The sequence below is a fragment of the Canis lupus genome, chromosome 11, assembly GCF_048164855.1.
Source record: "Canis lupus baileyi chromosome 11, mCanLup2.hap1, whole genome shotgun sequence".
In the NCBI taxonomy this organism is placed as follows: Eukaryota; Metazoa; Chordata; class Mammalia; order Carnivora; family Canidae; genus Canis; species Canis lupus.
Window position 1 is genome coordinate 27,785,383 of NC_132848.1, and position 27,747 is coordinate 27,813,129.

Genomic DNA, 27,747 nt, shown 5'->3' on the forward strand with positions numbered 1-27,747 from the left:
AGACAGGCTCAATGAATCACTGACCACAATACAGAGTTCTGAATATAGGGATGGAAGCAGAACAAGGATGCAACAGGAACATGAAGAAGGGGCATCTACAGCAGCCAGGAAGTTGGAATGGCTTTCCCAGTGGAGAACTTGAGCCCTGAGCTAAGTATTTCAAAGTGATTAGTTGTTGTCTGGATCAATACTGCCCAATAAGGTTAGCCACTTGCCCCATCCCGCTATTTAACTCACTCACACTAGCCACGTTGCAAGTTGTGGCTACGAGTGGCTGGAGGCTCCTATATTGGACAGAGCAGATCGAGAACTTCCCTATCACTGTCCCAGAATGTGCTATTGGACAGCACTGATCTAGACAAAAAAGTGGAGGAAAGGCATTCCAGGCAGAAAGAACCCAGTGGAAGGACTCAGAGCTCTGAAACAACATGACTCATGCTGGGGGGAGATGGGCATTGCGGCTGAACAAACAGGCAGCAGTCAGATCGCAAAATGGCATTAGTGCCAAGCTTGGGAGTTTAAACTCTAGCCTGAAAGCTAGTGGGAGCCCCCGGAGGCTTTTGAACAGAAGCCTGATGTCGTCAGCTTTGCATGTTAATAAGATCTCTCTGGTAGTCAGTGGACTGGATAAGAGGGGCCAGCCTGGAGGCTGGGAGATGATTCTGAGAGCATTGCAGTTTCCAGGCGGTGTGTGTGGGGGGAGGTTGGGGGTGAGTGAAGAGAGGTTTGAAATGAGGGGGCAACTGTGGCACAGATGCAGAGAGAGTAGAGAAATGTGGATGACCCACTGGCTCATTGCATCTGGCCTCTGTGAAGTGCTTTGTAAATAGTTGTTGATTTAATGAATGAATTACAGCTGAGCCCAAATTGTACAACAGGGTGTGTATCCCCCTGGTGCTGTGGGTGGTATCTATTGCACAAACAAAGAGGTACAAGAGCATATCTTTTCATCTGAAGGAGGAAGGGCTGACAGGGAGAGAGACAAACAAGAGAGATGGGGGGAAAGGGACTTCCTCTGTCCTGTGTGATGGAAAGAGGGCTCCAGTGAGGAGGGCATGAACTGTGGGGGACCCTTGACCTAGGGAGTGCCTCTCTGAGGCCCAGGGACAAGGGCTACTCAGAACTAGGTATAGGCCATTCTCTACCCATCCTCTTCCCCAACCCCTTGACCATGGGAACTACAGGACAGATCTGGTTTCCTGAAGGATTGGGGGCATTTCATCAAGATAGAGATGTGATGCACAATGGACCGGCAGCATCAGGGAAGACGGTGTCAGCAGAGCATGTTCAGGAACAGTGGAACATGGGCAGAGTAGGAGACATTAGTGGACTGGTGCTTAGACACATGAGAGATACCAGCCTCCTTCCCTTGGACTCTTGGAAGTAACTGGAGATCTTGAGGGCAGGTGGCTGAAAGTTACTGTAACTTGAGCATCAATGTTAATATTACCTCGTTTGCACCTACGGGTCCCTAAGGCCTGGGACCTTTGGGTTACAGAATGAATGATAGGTGACATGAGGCAGGTTTCACTTGCTCACTCATTAAGTAAGTATTTGTTGAGCCTCTGTGTACCAAACATAGTGCTGCATGCTGGGCAGACAATGGTTTACAAAACAGAGATGATCCCTGCCCTGGGGAGCTTATGGTCTAATAGTCCAACAGACCAGCGTATGCACTATTCAGGAAAAGCACCTGGAACCACCATAGTCCAATCGGAAGGGTTCTTTTAGGTGAGGGTCAGGAAAGGATAATTTGAGAAAGTGACACTTAAACTGAGACCTGAAGATGCATAGGAGTTAGCCAGGTAGAGGGAACAATAGATACGGAGGCTTTGGGAACCGGTCTGGAGGCTGAGAGAAGGCAGCAAGGAGACACAGGGGAGGCTGCAGTGGGAGGCCGGGGCCAGACCCCACACGGCCACATCGGGACTTGGATGCAAGTCCAAGCATGGTGGCTGGTGGGGGAGTGACGTGATCAGGCTCATGTTTGACAAGGATCATTCTGGCATCTCTCTGGAAAATGCACTGGCGACAAAAGGGTCTGCTGGGAGAAGCGTGTCAAGGCTCATTCAGTCACCCAGAAAGAGACCTGGTGGCGTGGTCGTGGTGATGGAAAGACGTGGAGGAATCTGAGAAGTATTTAAAAGAACTGAGACAATATGTTTTTGCCGTGTCCTTGTTTTGGTATAAACAGGCCAAAGCGTTGACTTTAAACAAGGTGAAGAGCAAGTACTCGCCCAGGTCAATCTGTCCCACGCGTGGCCTGTTTTGCTCTGGGTTAGTTGCTCTAACGGTGCCGAGGTCATGTGGGCCATACCCTCACCTCCAAGCAGGACCACACCTGAGGTGAGTGCGTTTCATGTCTGAGGGGTTCCTGAGAAAGCTTTCACAACTTCTTTCAAAGATAACCTCTGCTTGTCTTTAAAAGAATCACTATTGGGAAACCCCTGTTTGTATTTTACCTGGATGCCTCTCGTCCTGAAGTTTCTTGATTCTTGATGGAGATGCTGAAATCAGTCACCTGGGCCTTCAAACATGGATGACGTCATAATGGCAGTTCTGAAGCATGTCTCGTTTGTAAATAACAGAGGAGGGTGCCTGAATATCCCGAGCAAAGGGATCTAATTAGATTTTTGTGGCTCTCTAGCTCTCTGTTCTTTGCCCTTGCTACTCAAAGCATGGTCCGTGGACCGAGTTAACATCACCTCAGAGCTCAGTAGACTTGCAGGACTGAATCAGAATCTGCATTTTAACATGTTCCCCAGGCCATCCATAGGCAAGTTCATTTTGGGAAGCCCTGCCTTGGATCAGCCTAAGACCATCTAAAAGTGGGTGGGCGGTGACAGGTACCAGAGATTTGATATTGCAGTGAGCCTCAGCAAGTGGTTAGAAAAATTGAACTGGTTCAACAGGAACCAGACTTTCTCTGGAAGTTCCCTGCCCCCGGGTCATGCACAGCGTTTCAGCTGAAGTCAGAGATGTTGGGTGCATTTCCCCATTGTGTGGCTGGGAGGAGCGCTGAGGGCAAGGGGACGCACCCCTGGTGCTGAAATGCTGTCAGGTGGAAAGCAACTCTCCATGCGCTCCCCTAGGCAGCAGAGACACTTCCCCAAACCCCCCCAAGTGTGGACAGTTTGTTCCTTGTCCTCTTTGCCTGGTCCCTAAGGGCCCCAGTTAAGTAGTTAGGGTGGTTAGGGTGACTCTTGCTTTGTTCTGAATTGAGCAACGAGTGATGTGCAGGGATAAGGCTGGGTTAGGACCTCAGTTTAAGACTCCTCCAATGGCCTGGGGTGGAATAGAACATCCAGCTCCAGGGGTTTTGAAAGCTCTGCCCACGCTGTGCGGTGGGCCTCTCCAGGCCAGTGACCCCGGTTCCCACTTGAGCGGATGTGTGACCCAGACACTGCCCAGCAAAACAGGGCCCTTGTCATTATCTCTGCTTTCCTGAGAAGTGTTTCAAGGTGCAAAATCCAGGCCAGAGCCAAATCATTTCCCTCTCTCTTCACTGGGGCTGGTCCTCCCACATAATCAGACAAATGGATGAGGTTTGTGGGCTGTGTAAAGCATATGGTTTGTAAATACTGTAAAATCAAACATCACTTTTGGCTTTTATTTACTGTAACATGTTCACATCACCTAGCACCAAAATAGCTCTTAGGTCTTCTCTGCCTTGCTTCTCCTTCTCCCTGTTCTGTCGCCTTCATCCTTGTGGTACCTGCGCCCGCGCCCCTACCTTCCGCTGCGCTCACGTCTCCTCCTCCCCCACCTGCTCCCACCCTCCTTTCCGGGCTTGCCTTCCCCGCTGACTCCTACTCCCATGTCTCCCTCGCCTGTCCCACTTAACATCTCGCTCGCTTTCCCTCCCTTTCGGCCTCTCACACTGCTCCTTGATCTTTTGAAATGTCTCTGCTACCTTTCCCTTTCTGTGCTTTCATTTCTAAAGGCTGCGTGCCAGACGCTCCTCACTCTGCTCCACTCCCTCCGCCTCTCAGGCTATTTTCTCTTCGCTCCCAAGACTCACCACAGAGTGCCTTCTTTTTCCCTTCCCCTGTAAAGGCAGCGCAGGGATCACAAAATCATAGAATTCAGAGTCAAGGGGACACAGCCTACGTTACACTGACAGTTACTTCTGAGTCAGAAACTCTTTCTTCTTCTATCACACTCCAGAATGGCTGCCCCCATCACTCCTGAGAGCAAGGAGGGCTGGGGAAGAAGACAAAGGAACGGACCCACCTCACCCCCCGTGCTCCATCTCCAACATGTACCCCATCCTTTCATTTAGGTGTCACTGCACACACCCCTCCTCTTCTCAGGACCCTCAGCGGTGCAGACATATCTGCTCCCAGGCTCCACCAAAACACTAAATTTCCTTCTCCACTGTCCCTTCTTCCCAGCGAAGTCAGTCTGTGCTTCACACCTCCCCGGAGAAACACAATCCTATTTGGAGGTGGCAGGAAAGAAGGTGGTAATGGGGTCCCTTGTCCCAAGTGCAGCTCTTGGGTGTGTGTGTGTGTTGGAGGGGGGACGCTGCCAGCAGTGGCTCAACTGCCAGATCCAACAGAAAGCACATTGCAAAGCTGGTTCCCGCCCAGGGTCATGCTTGGGCAATCAATCAATCAATCAATCAATCAATCCATCAACAATTGCTAGTCAACACTCTTGTGGAGTCGGCGTCTCTCTGTGCCACTGGGCAAAGCCTCCTCAAAACACAGGAAAACAAACAGAGACCCAAAGAGACATCCTTGTAACCATGAAACAATGGCTCTAAAATCCAGCTTTCTCAGCCAGGGCTTCTCTAAGCACTTCACAGAATCTCAGATGCAGGCTTCTTCGGTATCCGGGGAAACAGAGGTTACAAGTAAGCCCCTGGGGATTTGTAAAAATCCCTCCATCTCCCAGTGCCTGGCTCCTCGTGGTCTGTTTCTCCATGTCGGCCACGAGGAAGAGGATTAGCCAGGGAACAGTCACTGGAGGGAGGTGAAGGTCTCCACCGAGGGTGGAGCAGGAGGCCGGGCTGGCCCAGGCTTCGGGACACCTGCTGCTCCAGTCCTGCCTTCATGGTCCTTCCCGCTCCCGGCTCAGCCCTGTGTGGCTGTACCTTTACTCTCGACCCAGCAGTACCCACCCTTGGAGAACAGGAGGGAAGTTGCCCCGCGAATCCTCAAGGTAAGCTGGCCTTGGCGGTAAGCTGAAACGTGCCCCACCGAGTCCAGCTCCACCCTGTTATTCTGCGTCCATCGCTAGGGTGTGGATCTCCGCTTAGCTTCTCTCAGTGAGAATTCCCAAGGCCAGGAGGAAGCAGTGCCATCCTAAGGACAGGAAGAATTTGAGTTTCATGTCCCTGCCCCCTCGCCAGCTTACCCGCTGCCTTCCACACACCGCTGAGGGGAGCAGAAAAACAAGTATGAATATAATTCCCCACCTGACTTCCTTTCATATTAACTAATTAACCAACTAAATCACCAATAAATTACTATTATAAAATGTGTATACACATAGGCATATGTGTGTGTGTGTGTGTGTGTGTGTACACACATATACGTGTCTATATAGTTCCAGCTTTTCTTTCTTGCTCTCTCTCTTGCAGGCAGCTTCAGGCAAAAGCTTCTGACCCCACTGGAAGGGCCTCATCGGATCATGGGTGCCACGTAGTTGGCAGGGAAGAGGCCCAGTTTGTTGTGCAGGCGGCCGGTCCACCAGGACGGGTTGGAGCTGTCCAGGACCTCGACCACCTCTCCGCTGCGAAATCCCAGCTCGTCGTCCTCCAGGGCCTCAAAGTCGTACAGTGCCCGGGCCCACCGCACTCGCTGTTGAGGGAAGCGCAGAGGGGTCCTGCTGAGCCAGGGCGGGGGGCTGGCCTGCAGAACCACTGTCACACAGGGGAGGTCCCAAGGCTCCCGCACCAGGATAAAGTCCTCCATGAGTGGCCTGCCCCGAAGGCTGACTTCTGGCTTCCCAGACCCCTCTTGGACCCCCCTGCCCCAAAGGCTGACTTCTGGCTTCCCAGACCCTCCCAGACCCCCCTGCAGCAGAGAGCAGACCCCACTGCACAGCCCTGAGCACAAAGTTATCAGAACTTATCTGAGCCGCTCTTGAGACTCAGGACTTTTACTGCAGAGAGGTTACCCTCCAAGGCCTCCCAGAGAATCCTTGACAACTACCCTCCCTACATCAATAGGTGGTCTTCTTATTCTCTTCAGACGACAGAAAGGATGGCAGCGTACCTACACTGACAGCCCCTGGTGCTAGCACAACCGAGGCAGGTGGATTGCAAGGAAAAAGCCAACAGATCTCCCTCCGCTAGAGGCAGAGCCGAGAAGGAAGAGGACAGGGCAAGGCAGAGCAGCCAGAGTAACAGACAGGGATGGGCTCTGCCTGGGAACTCCCCCGCCCCCATCACTGGGCTCCCCCTGCCTCCATTCGGAGCTCTGAGCACCCTGGCTCCCTCCTGCAGGACCAGCCTTTTCTCTAAGTGCCCCTCTGGCTGCCTTCATTGAGCCCAGGGAGGGAACGTTCACGTACCCCGGCCACTTGGAGCTGCACTGGGTCTGTGTGTCTCCGGTGCATGAGGGCGGCATTCATTTCGCTGCCCATGCCCACGCCACAGTGCCCATCGTTTATGTCAAGGCTGCCTCCTCGGCGTTCCTAGAAACACATGTAACAGAAGACCTGTCACCACACCACGTCCCTCCCAGGCCCTCCAGTGCCTTGCTCAGATGCTAGGGACACAGCCAGTGTTCCAAGAATACTTGCTGCCAATGACAAGAAACCCCAGGTGTTGGAGAGAGGGGGAAGGATGGCAAAGGGACCTTCGATTGTGAAGACGATGCCAGATTTCATTCATTCAAAGAATATCAGGCACCTGCCATGTATCTAGTACTGTCCTAATCACTGGGGATGTGTAGCTGGAAGGAAAAGGCCCTTGTCTTCGTGGATCATCAGTTTAGAGGGGGAACCATCTACATTTAAGTGATAAGTGAGCTGAGAGAGCATCTAAATCAGCCAGGGTAATCGGAGAAGGCTTCCTAGGGGAGGTGATACTTGAACTCTAGCTTAGAGGAGGAGAAGGATCAGCCAGGAAAGGGCATTTTAGGCAGGGGAAATAACATATAAAAAGCCCCCCAAGTTATGAGAGAAAACACAACAGACCATTCTGGTAACTAAAGATAGTGCAGTGTTGCTGGAATGTGTGTTTGCTCGGGGAGTGAGGAGGGTGGGGGGCAGAGGGGTGGTTTAGGAGGAGCCAGCAGGAGATGAGGCTGGGGAAACAGATATGGGCAGCTCACAAAGAGCTTCGTGTGCCCTACTAAGGAATTTAGGAACGATGTTATCTGGCTGTATTGTCCATCTCAGTAAGCGGCCCCAAATCCCATCTGGAACAAGGCAGGGGATAAATAAATAAATAAGCAAGGCTCTATTGTGGGCGTTAATCTGTTTTTCTTGTGGATCTCCACAGCCAGATGGGTTAAGGGGCATGGATAGATTTGGAATTGTGCTGACAGGAAAATGAAGCCACGGTTCACTGAATCCTCAGGGTAGGAGTGTGTGTGTGCGCGTGAGGGTGTGTGTTCAGGCAGGGAGCCAATGAATTCACAGGGACTTCTTTGCCAAGAGCAGTTCCCATATCATATTATCATATTTCTGCCGGTTGGGAGGTCCCAGTTCTTCTTTATGAAATCTGTGGACCCTCACGAGGCTGGGCTGGGCCTGAGATGCTTCTCCCGGGCCCACAGTCCCAGGACCACACACCCTCCCCCCCCTCCACTCCCCCCCAGCATTTATTTGCTCTGGTTGTATCTGCTATCACGGGAAATTTTCACAGGCTCGGTGGCGGTGGGGACAGGTGGCCTGAGCCCCATGGGGGAGAGCAGGTCCTCTTCCCTACCTCACAGTGCCCACTGCATTCTTCTGGGGTACCTGATGGAAATGAGGGTGCTGCAGATAGCGGTGCTGCTGAGCTGGTGGTGCCGGGGCGTACTGCGAGGGAGGGGGCGTCGGGTGGTCTGACAGCTTCCTGGTCATCGGAGGCCGGATTTCTTCTCCCACAGCCCCACTGAGGAGCAGGCCTCCCTGGGGCCTCCGGTCCAGGCTGTTTCCCCGGTGACCCTGAGAGAGAATGATGAGGATGAAGCAGATCCATCCTCCTCCTTCCTGCATCTCTGGGCCCCACCCTGCCCCTTCTGGCAGCTGTTTCCAGACCTTGCTCAGGACAGTCCCAGGAGACAGCTGAGGGCATGTGGGCAGCCCAGAGACAGCCCACAGTTCAGACCCTCACAGCTTCAAATGGCTCCACGTTCTCAGATTCTCCAGGGTTGGGAATTTCAGGTCTCTGTTTCCTTTCCACGTGCCTCCCATTTTGTCCCTTCCTAGTAGGCTTGTTTTCCTCTGTGTAATCAAGCTTGAATATTCTATTTTACTGACACAATGCCACCCCTCCTTATCGCATGTGGCCACACCGCCGGACATCCTACCCTCCCGATGAGCTGTGCTATTGACTTTGCCTGATTTTGAACTGTCATTCATAGCCTGGTGATAGAGACCCAAACAGCAGTCCTCTTGCGGCGCCATGGAAACCAGGCTTGCCGCTGGGCACGCTGGGAAGGAGCACGGCCTTTCTGCTTAATGGGACCACAGCCCTGTGACTTGGAGGTCCTCTATTGTTATTTTTATTTCACAAACAATCACATAGGGCCCTGGGCTTTGTACACGCCAGGCGCTGTTCTAAGAGCTTTACAAATATGAATGCATTTAATCCAGTTTAATGCACTTTTATGCTACCTCTTTTCTCTCTTGCATGCATGTCCTGGTAAATTAATACCAGGTCCAATGAATGAATTGGATTCCGGCCACTTGGATCTTTCCATCACCTGTAATGTGGTTAAAATAATTCACAAAGTCTTAGTTAACCTTTGTTTTTCTTGCTGGACTTCTATGTGCACTTGCTAGGAACACTGTTTTTCTCCTAGGACTGTCATCACTTCTCAGGCTTACAATCAGCCAACTACCTGAGATGGTTTTCTCTACTTCCCCAGAGCACATGTTGCTTTGACAGCGGCAATGCCTTTTCAAATAACTTGTTCCTGGGATTTCAACTATTCCAGAGAATGCTTCTTCCTATACCCATCTCTTTCTTTCTTTTTTTTTTTTTTTAAGATTTTACTATATATTCATGAGAGATACATACATACGGGGGGGGGGGGGGGGGTGGCAGAGACACAGGCAGAGGGAGAAGCAGGCTCCATGCAGGAAGCCCGACGTGGGACTCAATACCGGGTCTTCAGGATCAGGCCATGGGCTGAAGGTGGCGCTAAACTGCTGAGCCACCCGGGCTGCCCTCCCATCTCTTTCTTATAACGACTTGCTTCCTTTGAAAGATATTTTATAAATTGTGCGTGTGTGAATTTATGGGAGGCAAGTTAACACTTCCTTGGTGCCTGCTACTGTCCAGACTCTATGGTGAGTGCTATCTCTATATTATCTCATTTAATCCTTGTGATAGGCCAACAAGGGAAGTATTATACTCTCTCCATCTCCAGATGAGAAATCTGATACTCAGAAAGGTTTCTTAACTTGGCTAGGTAATAAGGATAGTTAGTGATGAAATTAAGATTTAAAGCTGGTTTGTCTGGGGGTATCTGGGTGGCTCCATTGGTTAGGTGTCTCGCTCTTGGTTTCAGCTCAGGTCATGACCTCAGGGTCATGGGGTAGAGCCCCACATCCAGCTCTATGCTCAGCAGGGAGTCTGCTTGAGATTTTCTCTCTCCTTCTCCCTCTGCTCCTCCCCCTGCTTTGTGAGCCCTCACTCTCTTCAATCAACCAACCAACCAATCAATCAATCAATCTTTTTAAAAAATTTTTTAAAAAGATTTTGTATTTATTTATTCATGAGAGATAGAGAGAGAGAGAGGCAGGCTCCATGCAGGGAGCCCGACGTGGGACTCGATCCCAGGACTCCAGAATCACACCCTGGGCCAAAGGCAGGTGCCAAACCACTGAGCCACCCGGGAATCCCCAATCTTTTTTTTTTTAAAGGTAGGTTTATCTGATACATTTTCTAGTAAAATAATACTCCATATTCCAGACTGTTCCCAGAGCAAGAATTTCAGGTCCAATTATTTCTTCCAACAACCCTACCCCACCCTTCTGTGACAAAGCTCTACCCACTCCCTTAGTCCTGGACTCTAAGATGCTCTCCATCATTCCTTGTGTGCCCCCCTGGCCTTCATCTTTGGCCAACTCCTAAGTTGGGCTGAAACTGTGATGCAGTAACATCTATAATAACAAATAAAGCATCCATGGTTAAGAGCTAATGTTTGTTGAGTGCTGGTAGCACTGTTAGGAGTGATATAAGGGAAGGCAATACATTATCTTCTCAAACCTTCACCACCATCTATGAGTTAGGTATCACTATCATTCCAGTTTTATGGATCAGGAAACTGAAGATCAGATAAATTTCCCAAATCACATGGCTGGGAAGTATTAAGAGATGATTTAAACTGAGGTCTGACCTCAGAGTTATTCTGTCTTCCAGAATACTCAGAGGACATGCCCATCAAATGCATTGTCTTGATGGGTCGAGTAGGACTCATGCTGCCTAAAATCTGTAGACCGGGGCTGATCAGGGCCTGAGACATACCTGGTCCTCTCGGGTTCTATCCCTCAGAAAGATCTGCTTCTGTTTGGAGATGGAAGTCGTCCTGTAGTAGTCTACCAGCTTATTTAGAGATGGAAACTTCTCTGTCCACAGGAAGTAATTACCCTTGTTGTCTCTCATGACCTTGAAGTGCTGAACATCATCTTCATGCCTAGAGATCAAGGTAAATCAAAATTGTATATTATATGGTGATGATGTCCCCACCCCCAGAGCTGACTGCATCCAGGGGTGCTGGAGTTCTTTTTGGGCAGGAAAGGGGATTTGAGTGCTTGCCCATCACAAAGCAGGTGGGCTGGCTCACTCAAATTCTAGGAGGAGATTTGTGGCAGGGACCACTCAGGACACAGGCTGCATTAGAAGGGATTTTTACATCAGCAGAAGATAATCAGTCTTCTGACACTGGAGCCAAGCTTTTATAAGAAGAAAATGTCCAAGTGCTTTAAGAACTATCAGGTCAAGGACTTTTTACAATGTTTGTTTGAAACATGGTAATCCCTAGTTCTGTATGATGCTAAGGACTCTGTCAAGACTCAGAGGGGAAGATTTTTCACCCCTGCTATCTTTCCATTATCAGAAATACTTTGAACCAGCTCTTTTAAGCCCATAAACTAGCTCTGGACAGTAAGAGGCTACCTTGGGAAATTTGTCACACTTGGTTCTCTATATAATGGAGATCTCTTGGCCTTGGTTTATGTTTTGCAAAAATAAGGTTACAAAGTATTTTGAACTTTTGGGGAGAAAAGTGTTACATAGACATGTAGTGTTTTAATTGGCAAGGACCTCTGAGATTGTTTAGCTTTGTCTCCATGTTATGTGAGGTGAGGATGCTGAGGCTCAGAAAGGTGAGGGGCTCAGCCAAGGTCATGGTGAGTGAGTGGCAGAGCTGAGGCAAGAACCTTGGTTTTCTGATTCCAGTCTAATGAATTGAGCCTGTCATACCATGTACACCTGCTAACTTCTTTTAGATCGGCACCTTTTGACACCAGCTGGAATTGCAGTGATGGGAAATATTTGTATCAAGGTAGGAGAAACTGGATTTTATTCATCTGGAAAGGAGGAGTTTGCCCTTTACTATTAGCTCCAGTCTTTCTCCATCAACAAGGCATTCTCTTTTCGATGTCAAGTTTATTTGTCAAACAGACATACACTTATATCTAAAAATAAACTAATGATATCAATTGCCTGATCCAAGAGAAAGGTCAAGAATTTAAGGAGAGTTGGGGAGTAAGGATACCTCCGAAGGTTAGTGCAGGTTTCTTAAGGATGGATTCAGTGGACTATGTTCAGAGGGGACAGGAATTTTGATTGATCTTCAGGCTCGTCTTATGTGCTGGGCTCTGCTCATAGCCAGCAGTGACCTCTGCTTGACTGCTCTGAGCTAGGAACCGACACTCTGCAATCACTGCATGGTCTTCCCCTTGGTGTTGGTCACTAACAGATGCTTTCTTCATTCTAACAACACATGGTTTAATTCCTAGTCATTACTCCTCACATCTGTGTGTGGAGGAGGAAATATTCTTGTGATATAATTATTCATCCACCACCTCTTAGTCAAAGAACTCAGAGTGAGAAACATTAACCCTCTCTCTCTCTCATGAACTGAGAGGCTGGATGTCAGGTTTGCAGCCAGTCACCTGGGCCTGTGGAAAGAGCTGGGCTCTCTCATCTGGGCTGCACCACTGTCTCAAGTTCCAAGAGGAGCAGAGAAAAGGATATAACTCAGGGCTTCAGACTCTAAAGTCTAGTGTTTCAGACCCTTAACAAATGCTAAATGTTAGAACTACAATTAGCTCTTAATTATCTTTGCATGACAGAAAGCAGATGTATAAATAAATAAAAATGATTTGCTTTGGAATATATTAGTCTACGTTTCTGCAAGAGACGTAGTAATGATTATGGTAATAATCACAAGAAGCTGCAATGCCTCAACAGCAGGGAGAGACTGTGGCAGAAGTCAAGGCTGACCCTTTTGGAGAATTCACCATCATGGAGGAAATATAAACCATAATTCCTAGTTGAAAAGCCAGAGTGCACTTCATGCAAACCAAAGGCACCAAGGAATGCCCTTCAATGTAGCCATTTACCTAGTCCAATCTGTAACCAGGGCCCTTAAGAAAGAGGTTTGACTATAAAATTTATTAAATAGAGCAAAGTTGCATTAAGACCTAACAAATTTAGAATTTGTGATCCATCACTATTGGCCTGACCTAAAATTTCCTATTGCCTAACCTATGAAAAAAAAACAAGTTTTAGTTAAGGAAAATTAAGATTTTAAGCAAGATTGCAAGGACAATGCTAATGAGACCAAGCTACTTTTGAGCGCTTTAGAGGCGCAGGTGCATACAAATGGTTGACCCCTATTTGTAAGTCCTTCCTACCTATTCCTTAAAATACCCATTCTTCCAGGCAGCCCAGGTGGCTCAGTGGTTTAGCGCCACCTTCAGCCCAGGGTGTGATCCTGGAGACCTGGCATCAAGTCCCATGTTAGGCTCCCTGCATGGAGCCTGCTTCTTTTCCCTCTGCCTGTTCTCTGCCTCTCTCTCTGTGTTTCTCATGAATAAATAAATAAAATCTTTAAAAAAAAGTACTCATTCTTTCTTTTTTTTTAAGATTTTATTTATTTATACATGTTAGACACAGAGAGAAAGAGGCAAAGACCTAGGCAGAGGGAGAAGCAGACTCCATGCAGGGAGCCCAATGCAAAAATACCCATTCTTTCTAAATAGTAAAGTGGCCTCTCAGTTATTACGCAAGATTGGATTTATGAACTTAAAGCACTAAAGCTGCATGCCTTTCAAAATGTATTGAATGATCCAGACCAATATTTCCTGTCAATGAACCGACAGTAGGCTCCACTGTACAGGTTTCCACGGCTCCTCATGTGCAGGTATCAGCGTTAATTTGCACACTTTCACATGTGGTCACCATGCCTGGTATGTGACTTGCAATCCCAGACGTGCTGACCACACACAGTGCACTCAGACTTGGGGTTTCTGAGCGTGGGGCTGTGTCATGCTTGTGTCTGGACTGACTCACTTCCTCCTGGGTGCTTCACATTAATGAGATTTTGCTGCTACGGTCCCTCACCTCAACCCCCTCGGCTCTGATCTGTTGCTGTCAGTTTGCTGCATTACAGTGCACGGAGCTGGCCCTTCTTTTTGTGCAACCACAAATGACTTGTGACTACAGCAATGACTTGAGATTTTAATTTTCCTCTGAGCCTTCTTCAGATATGTATCAGTAGTAGAAGAAGAAGTTCAGATTTAAACCCTAAGACAGATGTGGACAATTGAGGATTCTCCATTCCTTCTCTTGTCCTACTTCTTTGCACAAATACTCATCGAATGCCCACTGGGTATAAGGTGCTGTTAAAGGCACAAAGATGAAATAGATTAAGATCCTGTCCTTCCAGGGGCACCTGGGTGGCTCAGTGGTTGAGCATCTGCCTTCTGCTCAAGGCATGATCCTGGGGTCCTGGGATCGAGTCCCACATGGGGCTCCCCACAGGGAGCCTGCTTCTCCCTCTGCCTGTGTCTCTGCCTCTCTGTCTCTCATGAATAAATAAATAGTATCTTAAAAAAAAAAAAAAAAGATCCTGTCCTTCCAGAAGCACTTAGGCTAGAGGGGGAGGCAGATGGACATATACATAACTTGGCCACAAGCCAGCGTACTGAGGAGGTATATACATGGGTCACAGGAAGGAGATGAATTGCTTCCAGCTGATAAGATGCCTGGGCCCCTTGGCCGCCATGCTTCTGAGCAATAGGTCACATTCAAGGGGTCACCTCATGGCTTTAGCAGTCTGAGCCGGGAATGATCGTACCTGACGGAGATGGAGAAATCCCCTGGAGAGCTCTGGCTGGCCCGGATGATGAAGAAACCAACCTCCTTGCCCATAAGTAAGTTCTCAGCCTGGTGTCGCGAGAGGCCTTCATGAAACCATCTATTGGATGAGATAAAACCAGAGAGTCTTGGTGAGATGCCAGAGTGATGGGAAGGGGAAGGGGAAGGGGAAGGGGAGAAGAAACGACCCAAAGGGAAAGAGGGACTTTGGTCAGTAGAGAACAGGAAGAGACAAAGGAGGGGGCTGGGGCCTCTGAACCAAACATGCTCTAGGCAGTTTTCAGACAAGGCAAGTGAGCGTTCCCCTGACGCACCCACTTTGTTCCTTCCCTCCAGGAGAAGTCTTTCTTGAACTTGGAAAACCTGAATCATGGAAATGTGCCACTGCACCAAAATGGGACAGTGTGGGAGTGACTCACTGCGGGAAGTGGCCGCCTGCTGGCAGCTATGTGAGGGATGTCACTAGGAAAGAACTGCAGGGACAGATGATGTGCCAGGAAGACAGGAACCCCTTCAGGCACTGGGGGACCAGAGCTGGGAAGCCTTGGGCTCACACCCAGGCTGGGAGATCAGTGGGCCCCCTTAATGCCCAGAGGTGCTTGTGATCTGGGTGGTGTGGAGCCAGGCTAGCAGCAGCAGAGAGCAGCGTCAACACAGCCAGCTCCCAGGACCCCCCTCAATATCCAGGCAAATAATCCTTACTGTGGAAAAGAAGAAACAGAGGAGAGATTCTTCTTTCAGGGGAGCCGTCAGGGTGGCAGTGTCTGGAAGTGTTGTGGCAGGTGGCATAGCATACATGCAAAAGGTCAAGTACAATCACAGGAGCAAGGCAAACAGTGGTTACAGCCTCAGGGCAGGAGGCCAGAAACCTCTCAACCACAGAAGAGCAAAATGAGTGTTTGCAATCACTCAGCAGCCCTAAGTGGGATGGGTCCCATTTCTCCAAGGTGGCTCTCCTATTGCTGCCACAGGAAGGCTAGTATGTCCAATCCCTTGAAGGTGAATGTCTGACGCACTTTGGATTCCTTTGTGAGCAATATCCTGTGCTCTCTAGAATTTAGGAACCTGGACAGGAGTGGCAGGAGGGATGTCCTAATTCTAGACCTGGAACTGCAGGGGAAGGTTGGTTGGGCTCCGAAGGGCCAGAAGCAGAGGCTTTCTGGTGGCCGTCTACCTGGAAATCCTGCCAGAGTAGCTGCCACACTTTGCTACAGGGCCGAACAAGTGACCACCACAGCATTGCCTTGTGTAGGAAATGTAATGGGGCCGGGTAAGAGAATGGGACATGCTCCTCAGCAGCCCTATCTCAAAGGAAATATTTTGGAAGAGGCAGCAAGTGGTTAGGGGATTGTTTAGAAGATACACATTTGTCCTTTAATTGGAGTTGGATAGATGACTTCAAGACTTGCAAAAATGTCCACACACTGCATATTAAGCGAGCAGGCAGGGTTATGTTTTTACATATCCTTCCAAAGCTATTCATTCGTTCATTCAACAGGTGTTTTTTTTTTTTAAGATTTTATTTATTTATTCATGAGAGACAGACAGAGAGAGAGAGAGAGAGAGAGAGAGAGAGGCAGACACACAGGCAGAGGGAGAAGCAGGCTCCATGCAGGGAGCCCGACGTGGGACTCGATCCCAGGTCTCCAGGATCACGCCCTGGGCTGAAGGCGACGCTAAACTGCTGTGCCACCCGGGCTGCCCATTCAGCAGTTTTTAATCAAGTATCTACTACGTGCTGGCCTTCTGCTAGACGTTGGGGATAGATATAGTGGTGAGCAGAGCAGACGAGAAGCCCTGTCCTCATGGAACTTACATTCTATCACACAGAGATTGTAGAACCCACTGGCGGACCTAGTAGTTCACTGCGACAGTGATAAAAAGGTTTCAAGGGGGAGGGGAGAAGTTAGAGATGAGAGTACAGAAAATTCTCTTGAAGAAGTAGAGTAGTGGAGTGATAGCTGGAGGGGGACTTGGGACCAGGAGGTTTTGCTTTTGTTTTGCTTTTCGGTAAGATGGGAGAAGTTGCAGCATCTTTGCAGATGGGAATGACCCAGCAGAGAGGGAGAGAATTGATATGGGGGGGGGGGAGTTTCTGCTAGAAGCACAGACAATTCTTTCCAAACAGCTGCAGGAAAGGCAGCCTTGTCTGAGTGCAGTTGCAAGAGGTGGGTGGATGCAATGAGTCAGCGGGGGTGGGGTGGGGGGCAGGGTAGAGGGGCTTTTCTGGTGGCTTCCATCATCCCAGTGTCCCTGGAAGCAAGGCCCTGAGCCACTAGGGCCGTGGGGGAGGGGCTGGAGGTCTGAGGAGCAAGAAGGCATCAAGTGGTCATCTAGAAGATTACAGGGCAGCATCAAGGGTTGAGGTCGGTGGTCGTTCTGTTGGTTCGGTGGTCAGTCCTGGTTCACCAGAGTCACCAATACCGCTTCGGGTTTCTAACAGACCTTTGTGCTCTTTGAGCTAGACCGAGACTCTCGGAAATTAGATTTGTATCTAACCCTTGTGGTCCATTCTTGAGACAAATGAGACAAAATCTCAATTTTTCGTTTTCCTCTTTATGAAAGGAATTCCTCTTTTCCCCCCACTGATGGTTTTCATGGGTATGAACATGGCTTAGGGAAGGCAGCTGTTTGTGATCCCTGGTGAGGACGGAAGATGGTTAGGAGGTAATGGAGAGGTGCCCTGAAGAAGCTGCTCTTGATGTGGGGGTGGCCAACAGCGCCCCCGATGGAATTCGTGGAAACCCTGTGATTGCAATTATAGATGCCTTTAGCTTATAAACCTAAAATAGGCGATCCATGCCCATGGTATAAAATTCAAAAGGGAATGCAGTGAAATGCAAATCTCCCTCCCACCCTGGCCTTCAGCTGTGTGGTTCCCTCTCCAGAGGCAACCGGTTTTGACAGTATCTTGGGTATGCATAGATAATTTTAGTGACTGCTGAAAAAGTAAGGGGAGTGTGTGTGGGTAGGCCCATGTCAGCAGGCTGGAAATACTTACTCAGGAAACTGGATGTCTATAAAATTCTTGGGCACATATCCTTCTTGGCTTCCAAGCTCCGCCTTGAACCACTCCTCTTGGTTACTTAAGATCTACATGGAAGAGAAGCAAGGACAAAGACTGGAGGGAGGATGTCAAGAAACAAAAGAGAGGGGTACAGGGCAAAGAACATCTTTTTGGATTTAGAGGGAAATAAGCCATAGAAACCACACAGGTGCTCCAGTGGCGGGGCAACAGGTTTATCTCTGCAGTTTGGCTTCTGTGACCCGGAGCTATATCTGTCCACTAGTGCCAGCCACACATGGGACCCCATCATGGCGTGGCCTTCCAGGCTTGGCACTTGGAGGATTCTCTGAAGCCCCTTCTCTTTATATTTTGGAAATTCATGTGTCCCAGGTCTCAGCACCTTAAGCTCCTCATTTGAGCAGATGCTGGGAAGACAAGAGTGGCCACTCCGTGATTTCTTCTTCTCTGCCAGGTAGCCAGGAACCTGTTAGAAATTTAATGTGTTCCTATTTCTTTAAACAAGCAAATTAAAACTTAAACATCCGGTGGGGCCAGCTTTGAAAACAGTAACTCTTTGTGTTCACACTCCATGTGTTTCACAAACAATTTGGACGTGACTCAAGATATCTGGGATGCCTTTTCTAAACTTGCTTTTAGCACGAGATCACAAGCAAACCAGAAGTTCTGTCTCCTTACTATATGGTCCTTCATTGACTGTGACCCCAACTGTTATCACTTCCCTTGATTACTCGTATGACTCATCAGACTTGGCTGTATGCGGCTTCCGGTTATTTCAGAAAATGTTTCACTATTAAAAGACAAATATTTTCCCCCCATCCCCCACTGAGAACGGTTCTAAAGTATGTGGCATGGACTTGAACAGCAATGAAGGTGCCAGAGCTGGGGCACGTGGGGGGCTCAGCAGTTGAGCATCTGCCTTCGGCCCAGGGAGAGATCGCGGGGTCCCAGGATCGAGTCCTGCATCCGGCTCCCCGCAGGGAGCCTGCTTCTCCCTCTGCCTGTGTCTTTCATGAATAAATAGACTCTTAAAAAGAACAAAGTGAAGACGGCTTGACAATGTCATCGAGCCCCTGAACGAGCCACCCGGGAGCCCTCCTACGTCTGGACATTGCGTGAGAAGTAATCAATGGGCATTATTGTCGAAGCCGCATTCACGTTTCTGCTTCTTTTGCAGCTGAAAACGCCTGAACTGGTGGAAACCGCCACGCCGAAGGGGGAAGCCGGGGACGGCTCAGGGAGACCACCGGGAGCAGAAGCCCTGGGGTTGCCCAGGCCATGTAGGTTCTCCAGGCAAAGGGCGGGCGCAGGAACTTCCGGGACGGGAGGAAGTGGAGTGCATTCTGGGAACAAAAGGCCTCTGTCCGGCGGGACTTCCGGTTGTGGCCCCAGGGGCCCAGAGGGGGGTAAAGGTAGAGACACAAGGCCTTTTCTCTTGAAATTTATGGGGAGCCACTAAAGGATCGTGAGCCGGGAAATAACATGGGAAGAATTAGAGCCAGGAAGGAGTCCTGTACGAGAGCCTGAAGGGGGCTTGGAGGCACGAAGCGCAGCCACCCCTGTGAGGGGCGAGGGTCCGCTTGGAGGCCCCCCGGAAGCCCCGTGTGCAGGTCGTGACCTTCCCGACCCGAGGGAGAAGGGGATTCTGGGAGGGCTCTGGGTATCCTTGGCCTTGGGAGACCGAGTGGGTGGTGATGCCTTTGCTCAAACGGACAAGTACAGGAGGAGGAGCAGGTGTGAATATCTCGTGTGGGTGAATCCACGTGGCCCCGGGACCGTCTGGGAAGGAAAGCCCAGCGAGCAGTTGGAGGAGAAGTTGGGGCTGGCGGCGGTGACTCCAGAGGCATCAGCGCAGGTGGGGTGGAAGCCTGGGTCCCACGGGCTCCTTTCTTCCAGACACGAAGAGAGAGGAGAAGAGCTAGGAAACTGGTACTTCTACTATCACCCCCAAGGTGGAAGAAAGGGCCAGCTCTCTGAATGTGGAATGAGAAGACCCAGTTTCTAGGCTGGCCCTGTCACCAGCTGTATGACCCTTGGCACGTCAACCAGCCGTCAGGCAAGTGGTGACAGTAACCACTAGCCAGCCCCTCACAGAGAGGATGTGAGGATCCGATGAGCCCTGGTACCTCGAAATCCTTCAGGAAGTGTGTGCTGTGTTTTTTTTGGGTTTTTTTTTTTAAATACAATTCTGCAAAATGTGGTATTCTTAGAAAGGAGGACTCCAGCTCTGAAGGACATGGTAGGGCTTATAAATTCTTTCAAGTATTATATGTGTACGTTTTGAATTTGATCACTTGTTCTGAAGAAATAAAAGTGTGTCCCATATTTAAGTTCTAGAATTGCTGAGGACAGAAAACTTTATAGTTTCTAACATCAAATATGACTGCTGGTATCACTGAGGACACGTGGGTACTGGTATGCTAAGGGGGGAGAGCAGAAAATCTAGGTCAGAAAAAGAACTAGGAAACTCACACCGGTGCCTGGTCTTCACACAAAGAACACAAGGACATTTCACGCCACGCCTTCCCCCCCCCCCTCCCCAATTTGTGGCTTTGGGATTCCTTTCTCCCATCATCCCAGAGTGCGATGTTTCGGCTGGGTAGCAAATGTCAAATACGAAGGTGAACAGGGATAATAGGGTAAAAGAGGCCAATTGGAAATTGGCTCATCACGGTAAGAACCAACTTTGTACTTAGTTCTCTGACCTGAAACCAGCTGTAATTTTAGTAATTGTGGCGCATACCCATTTACCTCCTGTAGCAACTGAAAGATTATCCTGCAATGCCGGCCATTTCTACCCACCACCTGGTGCTCCGTCTGCCTGAGATTGTGTTCCCAGAGAGGTGAATTTACAGGCTTTTTATGGTGTATAGAAGGCAAGGTTTTAAAAGAATCTCATTTTCTGCAAAGAAAAGTGTTTGGGGGGGAGGTGGTTTCCTCCTGCCGCTGTTGGCTCAGGGCCCCATACTTCCTGTTCTTCTCATCTTTCTGTCTATTCGGTTCCCCATATCTCTTGTCCCCATCATGAAAACCCAAGCAAGGGGTTCAGGCTGAGCACATGAGGTTTTATACTTCACTTTACCATATCTTAATTCTTATAATGTTGTCTACCAGCATAATTTTCTGTGTTACGTGGCCTGAGAATAAGATGTGGGAAGAGGACAAAATGTACCATTGGGAGAATTTTAAAATTGGTTGGAATTATAGCTCTTAGTGGCCTAGTAGAAATCTGAAGTATTGAAGAAGTTAATTGACACAGGATTAAGTCTTAGTGCTTTCAGGTCACTGTTTTAGTAGGGAGCAATGGGATTGAGTTAGACATGTTACAGAAGTGGGTAGAAATGGACTGGGTCAAGAGACTTTTTTTTTTTTTTTTAAAACAACTGGCAAATTTAAGAGACAAATGTTAAGTCTGGTGTTGTGTATAACTGCAGATCCAGGGGGTTGAGGCACAAACATGAAACATCCGACTCCTGACTTCAAATATTTCTCTCCCAGGAGAAGCAGAATGGAATAATTTGGCTGGAGTTCCCCAACCACCATCTTGTTCATCATCCTGTGATCAGCATCTAGTGAGCACTTGCTGTTTGCACTCAGGTGCTGGGAATACAGAGATGAATAAACTGAGAACTCTGTCCTGGGGAACTCACAGTCTGGAGTGGGTGGGTTGGCGGTGAGCTAGTCAGACATTGTTTGTACCTTCTAGTGAAAAAGTCTGTTTAGTCTTTTAGCATGAAAAGCCTAGGATGAAAGAACACCGCAGGAGTAAATTACTGGGGCAGTCACAAGCTGCCTTTGAAAGCACTTGCAAGATTTTTGGGGCTTGTTACCCATCTCTGGAGTCAAGGGGCAGGGTTGCAGTTGTACATAGAGACCCACAGGCAGGGCTACTAACCCCCATGATAGAGATGTACTGTGGGGCTCAGCCAACAAGCCCCTCTCCACTTTTCATCCCACCATTAAGCTGCAAGGGACAGAATTTGAAAAGAAGGAGAGGTTGGCCTTCTGGTGGAATTCTACATGAGCATGCAGAAATGCAATTTAATAACTCAAGCAATTTGTACTGAGCACCTGTTTGGGGTCGTGACTTGTGTGGGGTGCTGCTGGGAAGACACAAAGATGAACCAGGCATGGCTCTGCTCTGGACCAGAGGAAGAATCAACTGGTCAATTATTCATCAAATATTAGGGAGAGTCAACTCTCTGCTGTTTTGGACACTGAGGCAGACCTGGCCCCTGCCATCAGAGCTTTGGCGAGTGCAGTAGCTAACACATAAACAGGCAATCAGGATCCTACAGGGTAGGGGCAGTGATGAGAGATGGGTGTACAGGGCGCAGAAGAGCACAGAGGCTTGGCTGCTCATGAATAACTGCCACCGGAGGTGAGATCATCAGTGCCTTGAACGAAGTGTGTGTGCAATGCTGTGGAAGAACTGAACAGGGACTGATTAATTTTGCTGAGGCCATCGGGAGTGTGGAGGATTCGTGAGGGTTTCCAGGCAGAGATGGTCAAATATGTGTGTGCAGGAGAGAGGTATTCAGAGTATGGGGAGAGCCTGACAGCACGGTGTGTGTATTGCAGCGTAATCTGGGCATTACATACACAAGGGTGTGTGCATGCGGGTACATACATGTGCATGTTCCTGGATGAGAGCTTGATGAGGTTAGGGAGTGGGTTGGGAGCAGCTGGCTTAAATTTCAATCAGTTGATAATGGGGAGCCACTGAATGCCTTTGAGAAGGAAGTGATCTGATCTGATTTGTCTTCCAGAAAGATCCTCCTGAGACTAGTATGTAGAATGATTGAAGGAGTAAGAGACAGGAGCCCCTTGAAGTCAGCCAAAGGGCTGTGGCAGTAGTCTGACTGACAGCAGGAATAGGTGATACTGAAATATGGCAATCATTTATGAAGCAACCATTTGTGAGCTGGGACCATTACCTCTAATCCTCTCCAGAACCCTGCAAAGTAGATATAGTCTCCACTTAACAGATGAAGACAGTGAGGCTCAGAGAGGGCAAGTGACTGAGCCAAGGACACACAGCTAGTAAGGTGAGATTCAAGCTCAGATATATCTGGCTCTAAACTCCTGCTCCTTTTTACTGCATCAAACTTCTCTTGTCAAAAGGAGAATGCTTAAGAGATCTCAAGAGAGACCAATGGACAGAGTACATGTTTAGGGTGAAGCAGAACTCCAGACCCAGAGGAGGGACAGTTAACAATGTCAACTTCCACAGGCACTTTAGAAAGGCCATTATTTAAGACGGATTCCAGTAGGTTCCAGTGGAATAAATGAGAAGCGAGGGAGTCAGGCATCAGTACAGAGAACCTCTCCCAGTGTTGGTAGTGAGGAAAAGACACCAGGAGGTAGATTCAGAAGCAGAATCAAGGAAAGTTTGTGGGTTTTTTTTTTTTTTCCTTTTCCTTTTCTGAGAAATAAGAAGCACTCAAGCAAGACACTAGGTTCTGTTTGCAATGGGAGCTGAGGAGTGGGAGTTGGCTCCTGGCCTCTTTGGAGTGAGGACACTCTGTAGGGGTTGATGATCACAAGGTCACAATACCCATAGAGAAGGGAGGGACTGCTCACCGCGTGGCAGATCCCTCTGTGACCTTGGTAAGATCCCACAGAAGTGAAGGTCACCTTTCCTTGGGTCAGCAGCCCAGACAACACTCGGACCTTGAGAAGCTCCAGCATGGAAGGCACACTCTTGGCAGCTATATTGCTAGATCTTGCAAAGTGACGACAGTGAGAAGGATGAGCCCTGGGGGTGTTCAAGTTCCAAACCAAGTCATCCTTCTTGTCTGTGCACTTGTCACGTACTGACACGATTCTCTCTACAGCAAGCATACTTCTCGGTAGTGAGATTGGCCTCAGTGCTGCCTTGCGGTCTGAGAAGAGCCCGCGTGGGCTGCTGCGGACCAGGGATCAGGTTTCTGCCAGCGCTCTGAGGCCAGGCAGGGGGCATTCGCCTCACAGACTCCCCAGATGGCCTAAGGGCTTGTGCTTTTGCTCCAAACGGCCTGAGATGCAGGACTTAAGCCTCTGAGTGTGGTGCATGGACTGGAAATTCAAGGCCTCTTCAGCCCTGCAAAGAGCCACTACAACTCAGGTGTGGGTGTTAGGCCAGTTTTCAGGTGCCCCTGAGGGGCCGGGTGTGCGTGGCCTCCGTTGGCTCACGTCCCCTCCAGCTGTCTTTCCCAGGCTGTCTCCACCAGCACCCTCCTGTTAGGTTCCTCACGATGCTCACTGAGCACCACCCAGGCTTGCTCACCTCTGAGCTTCGGGTAAAGTCCAGCTCACCTTCGCGGCATTCCCGAACAACCGATGTTGCCCCTCGCTCCTGCAACCCCGTCTCTCGCGGGGGGGATCCCTTGTTCCCTCACCTGGGCTCCTGAGCACTTAGACAAGAATATCTGGAAGAGCCTTTTGGCTCTCTGCCCCCTCTCCTCCAGACCATGAGCACCTGAGGACAAGGATGGTGGCTTCTTTCCATCACCCCACCTGCTAACTGCCATCCCGGTGCTCAGAAGGAGCCCTTTCGATTGAGGCGAACTTTTCTTTTTGAAAGGAACTGTGTGTAGTTCTTAAGAAACAAAGGCATGGGTTGTTGGGTGAAGTCGGGGACCAGACCAGAGTAACCCCAAACTCCCCAGGGCCCCCTCCCCTCAGGGCCCCACGTCACCTACCTTCAGAACATCTCCGGTGTGAAAGCTCAGTTCATCCTCACCTGAGGCGGTGAAGTCAAACTTGGCGATGGCTTCCATGTCGTGACGCGGAGCTGGAAGAGAAGTAATGTTCTCATTATGCCCTTCTGTCCGGAGAAGCGAGCAGCGCGGCGGCCTGGCAGTCGGAGCCGGAGGTCGGCGCGGCGCCCGGTCCCAGGCCTCCGAGGCCTCCGGGGCGGGAGACAGGCGGGCCGCACGGGGAGGGAGCCTGCAGGATGTGCTTCCCGTTCTTCCCCCAATCCCCACATGCCAGGAGCAGGGAACCGAGGCCAGCAGCGCCTTTCCCCTTCCTTTCATCTCACTTTGCCTGTCTGGCCGGTCACCCTTTCTGCGGGCGGCCCTGTTTCTGGCTGATAAGGACGGAAGACTCGCTATCGCCTCTAACTCGGGCCGAGGGGCTGGAAAGACTGTTCCGTAAACATCGTCCTGAGGCTGTCCCTTGGCAGCTATATTTAACCAGGCAGTGTTAATTAGACAGATGCCATTTTCTCTTTTACATCTGAATCATTTAAGAGAATTAGGCAGCATCGGCCAGTGGGGAACTTAGCATCCTTCCACATGGCCTGAGAGTGGAAAGCATTCTGGTTCGAGAAGCAGGGGACTCAATTAGACTCCTTATTTCATTTCAAGAGTGTAAGCCAAGTACACTTTGAAAAATTTCATTCTAATACTTCTGAATTGAGTTAAAATATTATTACCCCCTCCCCCCGGAATACACGAGGCCTATGTAAAATAAAAAGTTAGCCTACAAATTAAATATAGTTAGTTGTGGGTTTTTTTGTTTGTTTGTTTTTTCTTTTTTTTAATTTTTTTTTTTGTTTGTTTTTAAGGAGACATTGCAGGGGGCACCTAGGTGGCTCAATGAGTTAAGTATCTGCCTTTGACTTCAGGTCATGATCCTGAGGTCCTGGGATCAGCCCCACATTGAGCTTCCTGCTCAGCAGAGAGTTTGCTTCTCCCTCTCCCTCTGCTGCTCCCCCTGTGTGTGGTCTCTGGCACTCACTTGCTCTATCTCTATCTTTGTCAAATAAATAAATAAAATCTTAAAAAAAGAAAAAGACATTGAGGCTATAATAGAAAGAGTAGCATCCTGGTTTTGTTGGTGGCTGACTAGCTGTATGATCTTGTACAGCAACTAAACCTCTTGAGGTCTCAGTTTCCTCATCTGTAAAGTAGGGATCATAATATTCAACTAATAATAGGGGTGCCAGGGTGGCTTAGTCAGTTGAGTGTCTGACTCTTGATTTCAGCTCAGGTCATGATTTCAGGGTCGTGAGATCAAGCCCCATGGCAGGCTCCACACTGGGCATGGAGTCTGCTTAAGATTCTCTCTCTCCCTCTCCCTCTGCCCCTCCCTCTGTGCACTCTTTCTCTCTCAATAAATAAATAAATAAACAAAAAGCACCCAAATAATTTTTTTTCACCCAAATAATATTAAAAGAAATTGTATGGGATGAATTTATCCTCAGCAAATGTAGTCTGGCCAAAAGCAGCCCCAGTTTTCTTCTGATTTCTCCCATCTTCTATAAACTTTCTTCTTTGCAATTTGATGCTAATTCTCCATGACCCTTAAATCCTTTGGTTCTTTGCTAAGACAGTTTGCTGTTCCGACAGTCTTGGAAGTTGTTGCTTGGCATTTGCATTTATCAGAATTTGGCTAAGTCTGAAACCCTTTAGGTTAGTAACCTCACACCTAATGGCTTTCAGTAACCAGTAAACCAGGACCACAATCACACTCTCAGTGGGAATTTCCACCCAAGTGACAAGATTTGGGTAAATGAGGAAGGTGGCTGCCAGTGGGAGGGTACAACACGCAAAGATCAGGGGATCAAAGCCAACTGCCATGGTGGTGACAGCAAGTGGCTAGTTTCTCTGATTTTCCACATTTACTCAGTCTTCCAAAGGCAATTTGTAGAGATGACAATTACTCATCCCAAAGGTAGATATTAAGCAAAAAATACTTCAGGAGCCAAAGTAAAATGTCATAGTTAATTGTCTTGAGTTTTATCACCAGCCAAAATTTATTTCAAAAAATATATATATATATTTTGTACCCTTTCTTCAGGATCTGTCCAGCTAAGGCAAATTAAAATTGTGACCTCGGGTGACCCACTCAACAGAATGGAGTATTCTGCTCTCTTTAGTGAGCACTAAATGCTTTTGCTGATTTGCTTCACCCCGTGGCTTTAACATGAAAGGCCTCCCCTAATTAAGGCCTTGCCTTGAGTTTGCGGGAAGATGTGGTGTCTGCAGGTCACCATCATGGTATCAACAGCGGATACTGGTCACCTCAGGAGAGCAAGTGTCAGGTGAATGGTCCTGAAAACTAAGATCCCATTTCTATGCAAATTTACCTTAATAAGCATGATGGAGACAAGAGGAGGGCAAATGCTAAACATATTAGAAAATCACATAAATTAGGGGTGAAAAAATATCCAAGGCATGCTCTAGATATGACCTTGAGCTTGGGAAGATCTTTCCTACGTTACATGTAACTTGGACCCAGCCTGGGTACTTGGTCCAGGCTGGCTGTGTGCTGCTTCAGTGAGAAGACTGAGGCAGAAGTAGCATTGCTTCTGAGAAGCAGCTCTTTGTCCTGCCTTTCCCCAGGAGGCAGGTGGTATGGCACATCGCAGAACTCCCTAGCTTATAATATTAATCCTGACTTCGAAAACCCAATTAAACAGGCCCACTCTTCATGAAATCACTTTGAAAAAAATTGTGTGCGTCCCATTTCCATTTGTGAAATGAAATCTGCTCAGATGCTGTTTGGTAGGAGGGAGACGTTCAGTGGGGAGAGGGGTGTGTTCTATTTTCGTTCAAAACCCAGGGCTTTGCAATTTGTCCCCTTGAATTTACCATTCCCTGCTTCCCTAATAGCAGTGCCACCCCCAGGGGTCGGTCTTCTATTTGATCATAAAAACGCATGGAGATTTCTATCCTATTTTTCTATATCCATTAGTCTTTATTTTGAAAACTTTTAAATTACCACCAGGGCAAAAGAAAACTGAACATATTTGGTTCAGTATTTATCCATTTGTTGTATAGTCTGTACCTTCCTATATATATATATATATATATATATATATATATATATAGGAGTATATATATATAATATATATAATATATATATAAAATATATATAATATATATACTCCTATATATATATTCCTATATATATTCATATATATATATATATACACATATTAAAAACATGGTAGCAACAATTTTAAGACAGAAGAGAAAAGAGGAGGGACAGGGGAGAAAGTGCAGCCAGCTCAAGAGCTCAAGTGTTCAAGAATGCGGTGGAGCCTTCTAGCTGCTGTGTGCAGTTACAGTGCTTCTGACCTGAGAGATGAGGAGAAAGACATCTCTTTAAAGAACCTCACGCATGGATTAAATGTGCGTTTCCTTTCAGTGATCAGCTTCAGAAATGGCTGAAATGCTGCCTGCTACAGAAGGAGAACGTGAATGACAGGTGACAATGTCCAAGGGCAGTCAAG

At 48.5% G+C, this 27,747-nt stretch overlaps 1 protein-coding gene across 10 annotated transcripts in view; it reads right to left on the reverse strand.

Annotated features, from left to right (window-relative positions):
- Window positions 1-3,584: 3,584 nt before the first annotated feature.
- The window catches only part of GRAP2 (GRB2 related adaptor protein 2), a 63,620-nt gene continuing 39,457 nt past the window's right edge, over window positions 3,585-27,747 (reverse strand). For 3 of the 10 annotated variants that reach the window (XM_072843872.1, XM_072843871.1, XM_072843873.1), the window contains 7 exons: window positions 24,206-24,297; window positions 17,499-17,590; window positions 14,478-14,597; window positions 10,637-10,805; window positions 7,918-8,106; window positions 6,523-6,645; window positions 3,585-5,807 (listed from right to left, as the gene is read on the reverse strand). In XM_072843872.1, coding sequence (XP_072699973.1) covers window positions 5,628-5,807; window positions 6,523-6,645; window positions 7,918-8,106; window positions 10,637-10,805; window positions 14,478-14,597; window positions 17,499-17,590; window positions 24,206-24,283 — 951 coding nt within the window. In that variant the 5' untranslated portion in view covers window positions 24,284-24,297 and the 3' untranslated portion in view covers window positions 3,585-5,627. The other 7 variants (XM_072843874.1, XM_072843876.1, XM_072843870.1 and 4 more) reach the window with 7 other exon arrangements.